This window comes from Erigeron canadensis, chromosome 5 (assembly GCF_010389155.1).
Source record: "Erigeron canadensis isolate Cc75 chromosome 5, C_canadensis_v1, whole genome shotgun sequence".
NCBI classification, from domain to species: Eukaryota; Viridiplantae; Streptophyta; class Magnoliopsida; order Asterales; family Asteraceae; genus Erigeron; species Erigeron canadensis.
Genome location: NC_057765.1, coordinates 34918193 through 34931363, shown reverse-complemented (window position 1 = coordinate 34931363; position 13171 = coordinate 34918193). Strand labels below are relative to the sequence as shown.

Below are 13171 nucleotides of genomic sequence, written 5' to 3'. Positions count from 1 at the left end.
ATTTGGGACAATCACCAAATTACATACAATTCATTACATCAATTTGGAATTGCACCAGTCTTCGGAACTAATCGTTTGCTCTATTCTAGTAACAATCACCCAATTTTTTCATTAATATTTGCAAATCTTTATTGGTTTTAGCCTTCAAAATACACCAACATGCCAATGCCAAGTAAACAATACCTTTAAACACCTTCCTACCTTAGAGTCCCACATGTTTATGGATGTCAATTGGATCTTTAACATCAAAAGTGAAAATCAAACTAACATTACACCATGCTCCAATCAAATTCCATATTAGCGAAAGTACAACACAAGAGCACAATAAATATTCCGTAGATTTCTCCCCTCCTCGCACACCCCACAAATACTTTTACCAAATAAACAATTACGTGCCATAAGAACCATCATAATAAGAACACGATCCATAGCTATCTTATGGATCACACACACATGTTAGTTTTACATTGAATAAAACCATCTTATAAAAGGACCGAAAAGAAAACAAATTATCTTAACCAACTTTTGTTTGAATAGAAATATCGTTATTTGTAGGGATAAGTATCATGTAATGTAACAAACTTTGGACGAATATCTATAGTAAGAAATAATTAAAGTTTTGTGTATTGTATATAACAATTTTAAAAAATGTTTATTGTATGTAAGAAAACATATGTGGCAACCATATAGAGGTGCCACTTGTCTGATTTTAATTGGTTGAATACATTTTGTTACATACAATAAACATTATTTTCGAGTTGTTTACATATAATACACACAACTTTAGTTATTTCCTACTATAGACATTCGTTCAAAGTTTGTTACATTCCAAGATACTTATCCCTTATTTGTAATATTATTTATTATTATTATTATTGCAATAAAAATGAATGAACGGCTATTTATACTTTTTTTTAGGGGGGTAGGGTTTCATATTTTGATTCATGTACATAGAACTCTAAGTTTTAGTATAGGAACGATTTTGATCTTGAGCACTTCTTCTGTCCTCTTTATTCCACACTAACTAGAGAATGTTAGGTAAATGTAACTTCATAATATGAACATTATGATATCACTAATATAGTCATTAACCTTTTTAAAAAAAATTAAAAACTAACTAGCGCGTGACTCGCTCAATGCGGCGGTGGTTGTGGCGTCGACGATGTGGTGGAGGGGGGCAACAGTTGGTTGTAGATGAGGCGTCGAGTGGTGTAAATAATTGATGTAAAAGTAATTGATTTAAATGGTTAATGGAGATATTTAGAGAAAATAAATTATTGATAGTGTAATTTAATCATTAATGTTAAGGGATAATATATGTGAAAATATTTTAAAGGGTGCTAAATGAAAATATTACATATTTTTCTAAACACTTTTAAAAATAAAGTACATACATTTTTTATAATATAATATAGAATTATAGATATAGATAAAAGTATAGATATAGTAATCAAATGGGCCACTACTTTACATAAAATTGTTCTTTAAAATTATCTTAATCTAATTACAATACAATGTATCCGCGAATCCGCGATGCTCAAGATATTATTATGATGCAACTAACAAAAGCCAACTATCACTTTTATTCGATTCCATATGTTTTTTGTTCTATAAGATTGATAAATGTTTCAAGTCAAGATTTCAATTTATGGTTTTATTTTTTATACTCATCTTCATTTGTACAACATTGTATCGTGTTGGGAATATGCAGTAAACAACGAATAAAAAACGGATATTATATAATCACTGAAGGCGCGATACGCTTTCAGATTGAATCAATTCGGTAGTTCATCCCAAATTATTCAACTGGATACAATAAGTGATTAGAGAATTTTCTGTAGATTTGTATTTGAGTTTTGTGTGAAAAACGGGGAGAGAATTCTGAGTGAATTCGTAATAATCAGGATGAAGAATCAGGGCCTATTAACTGCCTTTATGGCAGTTAAATTCGACTTTGCAAGATTGGCAAAACAAGTCCCTTAAGTTTTGAAAATTAATTTTCTGAGACGTTTTTGTCATAGCAATTTTAATGGAAATAAAAATTTTCCCCCAGCCAGGGGCTCTCCCCCTTGGACCCCGCTCCCGGGGGCGCTGCCCCCGGACCCTCGTCCCTTCGGGGTTTCTCCCCTAAGATCATAATAAATTCATATTAGCGTGCACCCCGCCCCACCAAACTTATATGATGTATTATTATGATTAAATTACCAATTAACCCAGTTACACTAAAATATCCAACATATGGTCACATGGTGCATATATTACATCAATTTAACCACATTTCAAGATCATATTTCATTAGTTAGTTGCTATTTTTCACCTTAGAAATAAAAATGAGCGTCATACAAAAGTCGTATAGCTTGAATCCATAATGGTCACAGTATAAATCTAATGAAAATATTTATAAAAAAAAAAATTGAAATAAAAAAGTTGTGTATCATATGGAAATTGGGAAGTGAGTGAGACCAAAGTCTCTTTCAATCAATAGGAAAACTTCCTCGATCGATATAAATCTCTATTAAATCTATCATATATTCATATGAAAACTTAAAATATATAATGACTTTTAAAGATGATATGTACGTAACAATCTAAAAGTAACTCCCAATGTCGCCTTCTATAGATTTTGGGTCATAAATACTGTATTCGACGGTATGGGGAAGGTTGAGATGTATATAGCCTTACCCCCACCAAAGGTAGAGAGGTTGCTTCCAGGTTTCACCAAAGATAGAAAAGGACCTTTGTTTTGAGGCAAAACTCCAACCACTGATCCAACCCAGTTGTTTTTATATATACGTAACAATCTAATTATACGAATTTTAGTATTTATATGCATTAACAATGCTCTTATTAAACATATGAATGGTATTATGTATACAAAATCTTTTCTTCATACACAAATAAAACAAGTCATGTAATGTACGACACAATTAGAAAATGCATATACTTTTTATGTATTAAAATTGATTTTGTGTACATATCACCTCCCTATACATATTTACCGTTGAACAAGCTTCAAGTGTTATGTCATTGAGTAGCCCACTATTTCTGCCTGGTTGAGGGAGTACATATTTGCTTCTGCCAACCTACGATACAGAGCCGCAGAGTCTGTGTAGCCTCCGAGTCCGTAATTCGTTCTTGAATGAGTGAGGACTCGACCTTAGAAGAGGGGGAGGGGTCCGGGGAGGGGAGAGATCATCTCACCACTCTTACCGAAAACCGCCTCCCAGAGCCTCTTTGTTGGCTGGTAGCAATTAAGCATCCACGACATCGATGTAGTTAGAGGTCATCATCATCACAAAATATTCTAGTTTTTAATTATAAATGAAAATAAATGCACTTGTACTACCTAGTACCTACACAAATGTTGATAGATACAAGACAGTGTTAATAATGAAATAAAAAAATATATACATGATGCATGATTGTATACTTAAATCCAACTTTTTGACCCCATACCATTTTGACCCCTTACCATTCTCTATTGATCTGATTCATTTTATCACTTCTTTATGAAACTTTTTTGAAAGACAAAGATTTGTACTTATAAGTTATAACCACTTGATATTAACATAATTGTCTTTAATGAGATTTGAAATCATAATTTTTAACTTGATAGAGATTAACAAAATTCTTCAACGACACTTGAGCTTATAATTCATAAGTTGATGTACCACTCCCATACCATTAGAAGGGTATATGAATCTAAATCTAACACCCAACATACCGTCTTTCACGGATTTTGGGTCTCAATACATCGACAGTGTATGAGGGGGGTTGGGATGTAAACAATCTTACTTCTACCTATGCAGAAAAGGTTGCTTCCAAATTCATTATTATTTATTAATCACTTAATCCAACCGTGCTACTTTAGAAGGGTATATGAATATCTCTTACCTGTATATGTTTATCGCATCTAGATTGTGCTAACTGGTTTATGTATAGATTTTGGTGGTTGTAAACTTGTAATCTTGCTCTTTTAGCATATTTGCTAGTTGAAGGTTATTTATATGTTGGTAACCGGTGCCATAATCAATAAAGCTACTCCAACACAGAATATTTACATCATTGTGTTCAATGAGACTTGAACTCGGATTTCTTAATCGGGTGAACCACTCCGATACCATTAAAGGGTATAGCCATTTAGATGTCATTCATGACTCTTAAGAAATCCCTAAATCTTTCCACATTTACTTCATATGAATCTCTCATACCTCTATATGTTAGTAACATACCTCTATATGTTAGTAACTAGTTGATATGAACTACAGTAACGTTTGATTTTGTACAATCAGATTTTATCTTAATGAATGATTTTAAAGTTTTCAATATGGAACCCTTAATGTTAACCGCGAAAACTTCAAATCTGTTCAATGCACATCACCAGCACGGCAGCGTGCATCATTTTCGCTTCCAAAATAACCCATTATAGTCCTAGAAAAAAAAATATTATACTTGAAAAACTTGGAACATGTTTATTCTAGTAGGTTGTTTTAGAGCGAAATTCAAGTACAACAATTACAACATATTCATATTGATCTTATAATCAGAATAACATTTAACTCAGATTGATAACTTGTCAAACTGCAGATCTAATATGACAGGCATTGCTTGCAAATAGCATCTCATAAGTTTGCAAAAAACACACAGACCCGGGTAAAGTCATGCTCAGTAAACCAGCCAGAATTATTATGAGCGATGTGAATTATAAAAACCTTCCCGTCAATTTAACGGGCATGCGTTCTCGAACGCCTTCTGCTCTTTGCGGCATAATTCAAATTCGTCAGTATTGTAATACATGCAGCCAGCATAAGCATCCATCTCTTTTGTGCACTTCTGGTGGAGATCTTTCAACCTGCATGGGAACAAAATCTTTTAGGATTCTCTACCCATTCTTGCAAATCGAGAAAGGTATAGAATTGATATTCAAAAGCCAAGCTGCCAATTACACCAACAGATGGATCCATAGACAATACATTGTGTGTGTATAAAACTACCTTTTCCCTGTGGACACGAGACTTGGTGTACTTTGTGGCTATTATGTAGTTGGGACAACTAAATTACAATTTCAATCCTGATTGGAGAAAAATGATTGATGAAAGCCCTATAAAGAGCAGTAACTTGTGGCACAAGTGCCGTAGCAAGTACAAATCTACATCAGTCTCTCCCTTTTCAGACACAAGCCAAATAGAAGTAAAGCAAGAAACAGATCAGGAAAAGTCTGAAAAGAGACCATCATATATTCATCTACCCCTACATGCCACCTGAAGTATTGTCTACTACTTAAACAATTCATGAAGTTGTCTACTGCTTACAGACAGTATATATTGTGTGTGTATAATGCTACTACTGTTTCACTGTGGACACGAGACTTGGTGTACTTTGTGGCAATTATGCAGTTGAGACAAACTATATTCAATTTTAATCCTGATAGAAAAAGAATGATTAATGGGGCCTTGTTGAGGGCAGTAACTTGTGGCACAAGTTCCCTAGCAAGTGCAAATCTACATCACTCCCACCCTTTTCAACCACAAGCCAGATAGTAGTAAAGCAAGAAACAGATCAGGATAAGTCTGAAAAGAGATGCATGGAAGATTCATGTACCCCCACGTGCCACCTGAAGTATTGTCTACTAAAAATTCATGCATCCCTTCTTTCCTCTCTATATTGATTAACTTGTTGTGACACTATGCTGAGACTATTTTAGGAAATTCTTCCAGACTTCATCACAAGATATGGAGATACCAAGATCGCATTCTGCTTACAGACTTTACTAATTCAGCAGAATAAATACTATCAAAGACCATTGTTTGTTTTTAAAATGATGGCATATGGCATATTCACCAGGAAGCTAAGATCTTAACACAAATCGCCAACAGCACCAAAGGAACAGAACAAAATAAAAAAAAAACAGGTGTATAGCACTATTGTTAAAGCATGCATCATAGTGGATGGCGTACTGATAACACTATATGTAACAACACATGGTAAGAAAGGCGAATGGCTTAGGCCTTAGGCAACATCACCAATATGGCCATGCCATAGACAATGGGTGAAATTGTAATATTTTACTAGAGCACCCATCATTTTATTTATTTTCATTTTTGTCAGGCATCCTTAGGTCTTCTATCCTAACATTTGTAATATACCAGATCTTTTCTAACATGTAACTGTACAAAGATAACCTCACTATATTTTGGGCTTCTAACTTATGATTTCAACTAGTAACTAAAGAACTTGGCATATGTTGCCTTTGCTGACTTGACGTCTCTACTAGTCTACTTTTCATGTCTAACTTTCTTCTATCCTATGTGGACCCTTTAATTTATATTTTTTTGCTTATGCTTTTTATTTCCTTAGTAATAAACATTCAGGTAATAAAAAATGCATATGATTCTATAACTATCAAATGTGTTAGTGGTATTGATACAAAATCAAAAGATGTAATAATATAGACAGATAAGAAATTTTTATAGTGGATAACTTTTGCCTTAAAAAAGGGCGGATAGACTTTTTCTATTAGCATGGGGAAATTGGGAAGCACCAATATTTGAGTTAGATGCTACATCTATGGCTTACCACATACAATCCTATGCATGATGCAGATAGGGCTTGACAGATAATATGATGGGAATTATAAGATCATAACAGAGAATGCAAAAACAAAGATACCAACATAGAGCAGAAATTCAGAAATCAAACTCAAATACAGACCACCAAATAAAAGAACTTGAAATACTTTTAAGGACTCCCTAATATACATCATATACGAGTCATGGAAGACTTATAACTCATACTTGCTACTGAATACTGTTGCATATCAATATATAATTGAAGGATCATCACTGCAACAAGGTCTATATAGATAAAGAACCTACCAAGAGCGTGACAAATATTATTACAGTACTACCAAGAATGTGAGTCAGCACTATCAAAAACCTAATAGGTTTGCAATAAAAATAACCGATTTTCCTAAAACTAAAAGGCGATATTCAGCTTCGAGTCTCGCAACAAAATAAAAGCCAAACACACTCATAAATGTGACAAGTCATGCTCTGGACAGAAGACCTTAGATGAAATCACCAATAATACTAAAAACACAAAAAACTCGCATCCGAAATCACGTGTTGGCAAATGAATTTATAATCCATTTCCTAAATCAAAATAACTAGTGTACTTGTGTCTGCATATTGAGACGTTATAACGTCGCAACAAGGCTTAACCTAGTAAACATAAAGTTTCTCCATTTCAGGTACACAATCAATTCTCATCTACTCATAAATCAAACATATACATTTACATAGATAGATATATTGAAAAGATGTATATATGTATGTATGAATACTTACAAAGACAAAACGCAACGAGTAACTTGTCGGCCTTTCTCAAGGCATTTCTCGGGATTAGGATCCTCCTTCTTACACATAAGAAATGCAACATTATCATTTCTGCATCTAGTAGCTATGTGTTTCGAAGCTGACATCAGCACCGCCGATGTCGGAATCGGTTCTCCGGCAGCATCTATCGAACTCGCCATCGCTTATACCGATCTATATAAATCTAAATCTTAATTCCTATTATCCAATAGTAATAATACAAAATCTAATTTCCATATCATATATCAGATCAAAAAATAATAAAGATAATAACAAATTAGAATTAAATTAGAATATAATAACTGAATTAAAATATAAAAATTAGGGTTTACGGACCTTATTATATAGATAAATAGAAGATATCAACCTGAATTTGATGAGAAAATGGTGGTCAGACTGGAGCAGTGTGGCGACTAAAAGTGTATTTGAGATAATATGCAAAAGATATCCTTTGTGTTCTTCTAATTTGTAGTTCTAATCCAGTAGTTTTGTTTATTTGATTTTTCCAGTTGAAAATTATAAAACATACTCGTAAAGTTAAGTTGAAAGTTAGGCTATTCTTTGAGTAGAAAAAGTTTTTTTTAACTTGCGATGTAACGAAAATCAACCTTAACGAAATTTCTATTCGAACCCTCCACATCCACAGTCGTTATAGTCTAACGGGAAGTCAACTGACTCGCTTGAAATAGTTTTCACCAAGCTCTTTAGAGGAAAAAATAACCAACAACTTTCGCATAGAAAAGGTAAATTGCCTCGATTGCTTAAAAGAGATAATGGTATACGGGTATCTACGTTTGAACATCATCCAATGGATCTCTTAAGTTTTTTCTTCCTCAAAATATTTTTTACATGTGAAAGGCAACTTTTAAAGAATACACGAGAAGGGAGAAAACTAGTAAACTTTAAGTATATACATATATGTACGTATGTATGTTGATAACACATTTGATAACCATGTATACACAAGGCAATAAATACATCCGAGAAATGTATCATTTGATTTGATATAATATACAAACGAATTTTAGTAAGATTATATTTATAATCGACCGCAAAGTGTGGCACTGTGCATAATAAGAATGAAACATCGTAATTTCAGTTGAAGTTACGAGTTACTAGCCCCTCAAATATAGCATAGAGATCATTATTGCCCGGTCCAAATATTTCATCAGCCTTCCTTAAAGTATCCTGGAATAGTCACCACAATAATTAGAGGCAACAAAATGCTCTAAAATGCAGGAGAGACGATGTCTTATAACCACATACCTCCTTGGATTGCTTTTGAGAGTTTAGTTCTTTCACATTTGCTAAGAATGCAGAAAACTGCTCATATGACAATCGGCTCCTGATAAAGCAAACAAAAATAAGCAAACCAGCTTGATCAGTTCATCTCTAATAAGTATATCGGACACATGGGTAACTTAATATCGTTCTAATAGTATGAATTCAGGGACTGTCATCAGATACTACATAAATGGAAGGCATGAAGCAAAATATTTTTATTTAATTATAATGAAATACGTTGGTTGCTGATAAAATGATTACAATTAAATACATAACAGCCACTTGAGACTCATTCACGTGCCTCAACATTTGCATCAAATTTAAATTTTCAGTTATCTACCAAAAACTCCAGCCGGTGAATTGTAATTTAGGCCTATGTTCAAGTAGTGTTCATTGGGTAAAAAATATTAAGAATAGTTAGAATACTCATCCGCAACACGAATAACAGAAATCGTACACATATACACGTTATGTACTCAAATCAAAAGTTAGAACTGATTCAAATAATTGGGTTTTTGTTAAATCCAGGACATTAATGCAGAAACAGAAAGCACTGATTTAAGAGAACGAGAACTTTTAACAATGTTGAGCAACATATTGCCGGTAAGAATTGGAGCGGGTTAGAGGTGTAGGATAACAAGTCATAATGGGTAATATTGTCCAAAACTTATACCTTCCTTTATAAAATTTACTTCCTCAGATATGTTTAAAAGTATATTATCACCATAATAATATGAATACATGATATAAGAGGTTTCATGCACATACATTTGAGGTGACCTTTAACCCAGACCTGTTTCTTTTCTAGCAATATAATGGACATTTACCCAATAGATAGAAACACAACCGTCACCAACCCACTCAAGAGCCAAAGGGTTACTACAATAATGAATTTGGTTATGTAATTATACTTAGTCGATTGCAAGAGCAACATGCGTTTACCTGACTTGTCTGAAAAATTCTTTACCATCAACTCGAGTCCTTCCTGAAAGTAACATGGAGTATTCATCATAACAAAGAAGTGGGTAAACATTTTATATCAACCCTCTAACTAATTTATAAGTAATTAACGCTGTAAACATGTCTACAAAAACTATGCATTGCAACAATAATATCAGTTTTGAATAGAATGATTTATGAAGTTTTATTCATCAAAAAACACAAGACGACTTTCAACACACTCAATAGGTTTGACCGATTTCTTTTTTAACTAATATATCTAACCCATTTTTGAGATCATCATAAGTTCATAATCCAGATCAGCCCATTCAAGTAAATGGGCTGAAATTACCACGCCTAAGATTTAGAAATTTGACTACGCTTTAGAAGCAATATATATGTTCCTGATTCTGTTAATTCTGAAAGAAGTACCTGACATTGAGCTATATGTACTTGGGCTTGCAGATGAAAAGACAGAAGACGGAACAGAAATTGAGTGTCTTCTTGGAGAAACTGGCGTATGGGTCCTTGTTGGAGAAGCCGATGCTGACAGAGTTGGCGGCGACCCATGAGGCGTAAGTCGTTGTGGGCTTGTTTGGGATGCTAACAACAAACTCGGTGATATGCGAGGTCTCCAGGCTGAAAACATATAAGGCAAACTCACTGAATCAAAAATCATTAGGCAATCATCAATTAACCAAATGGGCAAACATAAGTCTTGGGGGTAATGTGATATGCATTTCAAAAGTGATTATACTAAAAATCAGGATCAGATTACCAAATAATAATATTTGAAATGTGCTTGTGAGAAGTTGTAATTATCAGATATTTAGTGTTGGGCAATTTTGATTAGTTAAGGAATTAATAGATTAAATGGGGGGAAAATAATAATGAGGAATAAGAAAAAGTGAGAAACACTTTTTTTAAATAAGAGTAAAAATCTATCAGATTAGATTAAAAAGTGTAAAACAGTCAATTTATTTTATCCTTATTTAATCAGTTTCAGAGCAGATGTCATAAAAGTCCTTGATTGAATTTTTGACCCCTTGATAATTAAATGATCAAAAGCCTAAATTGTCTCGGAACACCCACTACCTGTCTCACCATCATTCACAAGCTCGTCATGGTATGACTTTCCTACATCTGAGGACCGACTCTGTATCAATGAAGCACTTTCCTCATCTTCTGTAACACATTACACCACTAATTTGTCAGATAAGCTTTTCTCGTAAATAGGGATATGTGAATGAAACAACAAACAAGTAATCAAGTGACCTCTAGATAATATTTGGGATGATAAACTTGTGTAGTTTTGGGCATTGGCTGCAACCGGAGGATCAGTTACCTGTAATCTCAAAAAACATATGAACAAAAATGCACGTAATTAGCAATCAATCTAACTGGAAACAGTTGTGCCTTTTTCAAGTACGTTTCAAACTATATTTTCCAGTCACTGGATTTCAATACTACGCTATCGTATGGCTCTACACCATAGGGGCCTCCAACTTTACGAAAGATCTTCATCTAAATGGGTGATTAGGTGATAATTTTGATATAGAAATACAGAATATCAGAATTTAGATATAGAAATACAGAATATCGAATAATAAAATCACGTAGCTAACTATAATAGAACAGGTTGCAAGAGATATAGCAAATTTCTGACATGCGCAGTCTTATATATTAAGATTAAGGTGTGGGTAAGTAGGTTATTTAATCCACACAATAAAAAAATGATTAATAAGATTTCAAGTCACAATCATCGTCAAAAAGGTAAGTGCTTACCGAACTTCCTTCTTCATCTTGAAGTGACATCATAAGTGTCTTTCTGAAGCTCTCCAACTGCAAGAAGTACATTAAGCCGATAGCTTAAAAGGGGAACAACAAACAAAGATGTTGGTTCTAATAATCTACTCAGCCATATACATTTGGTAAGAAACAAAAAGTTCATGAAATCCAATAAATGACTTGTTTGGTTGTACATATCTAACAAAAAATTACAAATAACCAAATTCAGTTCTGACTTATGCTACAATGCATGGAGTTTTATACAACTAGGTCATTTGACTTGACTGCTACCAAAACTAAAAAGCTTATCTATTATAGGCTGCCATAGATGTCTGCCAACAACCCAAATACAGGACTCGTCAACTTTGAGCATCATGTGTCTACCATTTCACCAACAAGGAATCAGCAAGATTCAGGTTCAGCGTATTCCATTAACATGACCCAGAACATTATCACAATAACATACTTAAATTTACAAGATGAAAAATGGAATAGGCATTATATATGGTCGAACGTTTTTAGAAAGAAACGGGTTAACTTAGGGCTCCTCCTGTTATAAACACCAAATTTTACAAAAATGTTGGGAATGGAAAACATTCTTTTTTAAAATTCAAATCAACACACTTAGGGAACCAGTTATCCACTTAAAAGGTAACAGGTTACCCGTTGACATAGATGCTTATGTAGACACCCACGTAGTCAAATACGATAACAATGTAGCTACATGGACTGCCATGCCAACCCCAAAACCAACGTAGGCACTAACCTGCTGAACCAGGACACATTTTGAGCTTTAAACTGCCGGTAAATATTCCCTAAATGTGTCAATTTATATTCTACAGTCCTTTTTTTTTAATCTTTATAAATTTTCTAATACTAAATGAGGCTTAAAATTTTGAAATATATCACAATTTGATCAATTTTTCAAAGTATTTTCAATTCAACAATATCAAGATATCGAAACATAAATTAGCAGCAAATTTAGGTTCAAAAATTACCTTAGCAACATCACGCTTAAGCTTACTAACCGTTTCCAAAAGCACCGCATTCTCTTTCAATAAATTCTCCTAAAATCACAAACTATAACTTATTAAACAAAGTCAACACATAATACCAGTAAACGAACATGATCATTTAACTTAACGGATAGTTCACAAACGAATAGAAAAATAAATTTGCATTCATGCTCTTTCATTAAGAAACTTAGTTTATTCCTGTTCGTTCATTGAAAAAAAAAAAAAAAACGAGAAAGCAATGAGATGTAAAAAATATTTAAAACATAAAAAAAAGTTACGAATAAATTATTTAACGTTCATGAACATAAATAAACGACGTGACATATATGATATATGTGTATATAACACCTACATTATCCTGATCAGCAATGGACAATTTATGTAAATTTGCGGAAACAGTAGAGTCAATGGAGTCAAGCTGAGAATTGAGGTCAACGATGACGGCGTCGCGATCGGCAAGCTGTTGGCGGAGGACTGCGGACTCAGATTCAAGGGCGGAGACACGTGTCGAAAGGGCAATGGAAGTGATTTTACGGGCAATATCAAGCTGTTGAAAAGGATCTGAAGGTAATACATCTACGACTTCTTGTGGAAGATTGAACTCTTTTGCTGACATGTTTTTTATGTTTTGGAATCAAATAAAGTTGCGTGATTTAAAAAATAATTGAGACTTTAATATGTAAATGTTGAAATTAAATGAAATAGTATTAATAAATAGATAATAATGGTGTTTCTATTTTCATTGATTATTAACAAAAATTAGTTTGAAAA

The 13171-nt window shown here is 33.4% G+C and overlaps 2 protein-coding genes across 4 annotated transcripts; both read right to left on the bottom strand.

The window, feature by feature from the left end:
- Positions 1 to 4449: 4449 nt before the first annotated feature.
- On the bottom strand, positions 4450 to 7838 carry LOC122600165 (NADH dehydrogenase [ubiquinone] 1 alpha subcomplex subunit 8-B-like). 2 transcript variants are annotated; one of them, XM_043772834.1, is made up of 3 exons: positions 7741 to 7838; positions 7347 to 7547; positions 4450 to 4852 (listed from the first exon to the last, which is right to left on the bottom strand). In XM_043772834.1, the coding sequence occupies exons 2-3, from the start codon at positions 7532 to 7534 to the stop codon at positions 4720 to 4722; spliced, it is 321 nt and encodes a 106-aa protein (XP_043628769.1). In that variant the 5' UTR covers positions 7535 to 7547; positions 7741 to 7838; the 3' UTR covers positions 4450 to 4719. The 2 variants fall into 2 exon arrangements, with proteins under 2 accessions (XP_043628769.1, XP_043628768.1); XM_043772833.1 differs by having other exon boundaries at positions 7710 to 7814.
- A 425-nt stretch (positions 7839 to 8263) lies between these two features.
- On the bottom strand, positions 8264 to 13171 carry LOC122600641 (uncharacterized protein At4g15545-like). Of its 2 annotated transcripts, none has more exons than XM_043773389.1 (9): positions 12753 to 13171; positions 12383 to 12451; positions 11382 to 11438; positions 10872 to 10941; positions 10701 to 10781; positions 10029 to 10235; positions 9600 to 9642; positions 8640 to 8718; positions 8264 to 8561 (listed from the first exon to the last, which is right to left on the bottom strand). In XM_043773389.1, exons 1-9 carry the CDS (start codon positions 13014 to 13016, stop codon positions 8469 to 8471), a joined length of 963 nt encoding a protein of 320 aa, XP_043629324.1. In that variant the 5' UTR covers positions 13017 to 13171; the 3' UTR covers positions 8264 to 8468. The 2 variants fall into 2 exon arrangements, with proteins under 2 accessions (XP_043629324.1, XP_043629323.1); XM_043773388.1 differs by having other exon boundaries at positions 10692 to 10781; positions 12753 to 13169.

Bases quoted from the DNA above. Each gene is read 5' to 3' on its own strand.
- LOC122600165 (XM_043772834.1), bottom strand. From the start codon at position 7,534: ATGGCGAGTTCGATAGATGCTGCCGGAGAACCGATTCCGACATCGGCG. The intron at 4,853-7,346 runs GTAAGTATTCAT...GTTCCCATGCAG, and splicing joins ACTCGTTGCGTTTTGTCTTT to GTTGAAAGATCTCCACCAGA.
- LOC122600641 (XM_043773388.1), bottom strand. From the start codon at position 13,016: ATGTCAGCAAAAGAGTTCAATCTTCCACAAGAAGTCGTAGATGTATTA. The intron at 12,452-12,752 runs GTAGGTGTTATA...TTGTGATTTTAG, and splicing joins CCATTGCTGATCAGGATAAT to GAGAATTTATTGAAAGAGAA. The intron at 10,236-10,691 runs GTAGTGGGTGTT...ATATGTTTTCAG, and splicing joins TGTGAATGATGGTGAGACAG to CCTGGAGACCTCGCATATCA.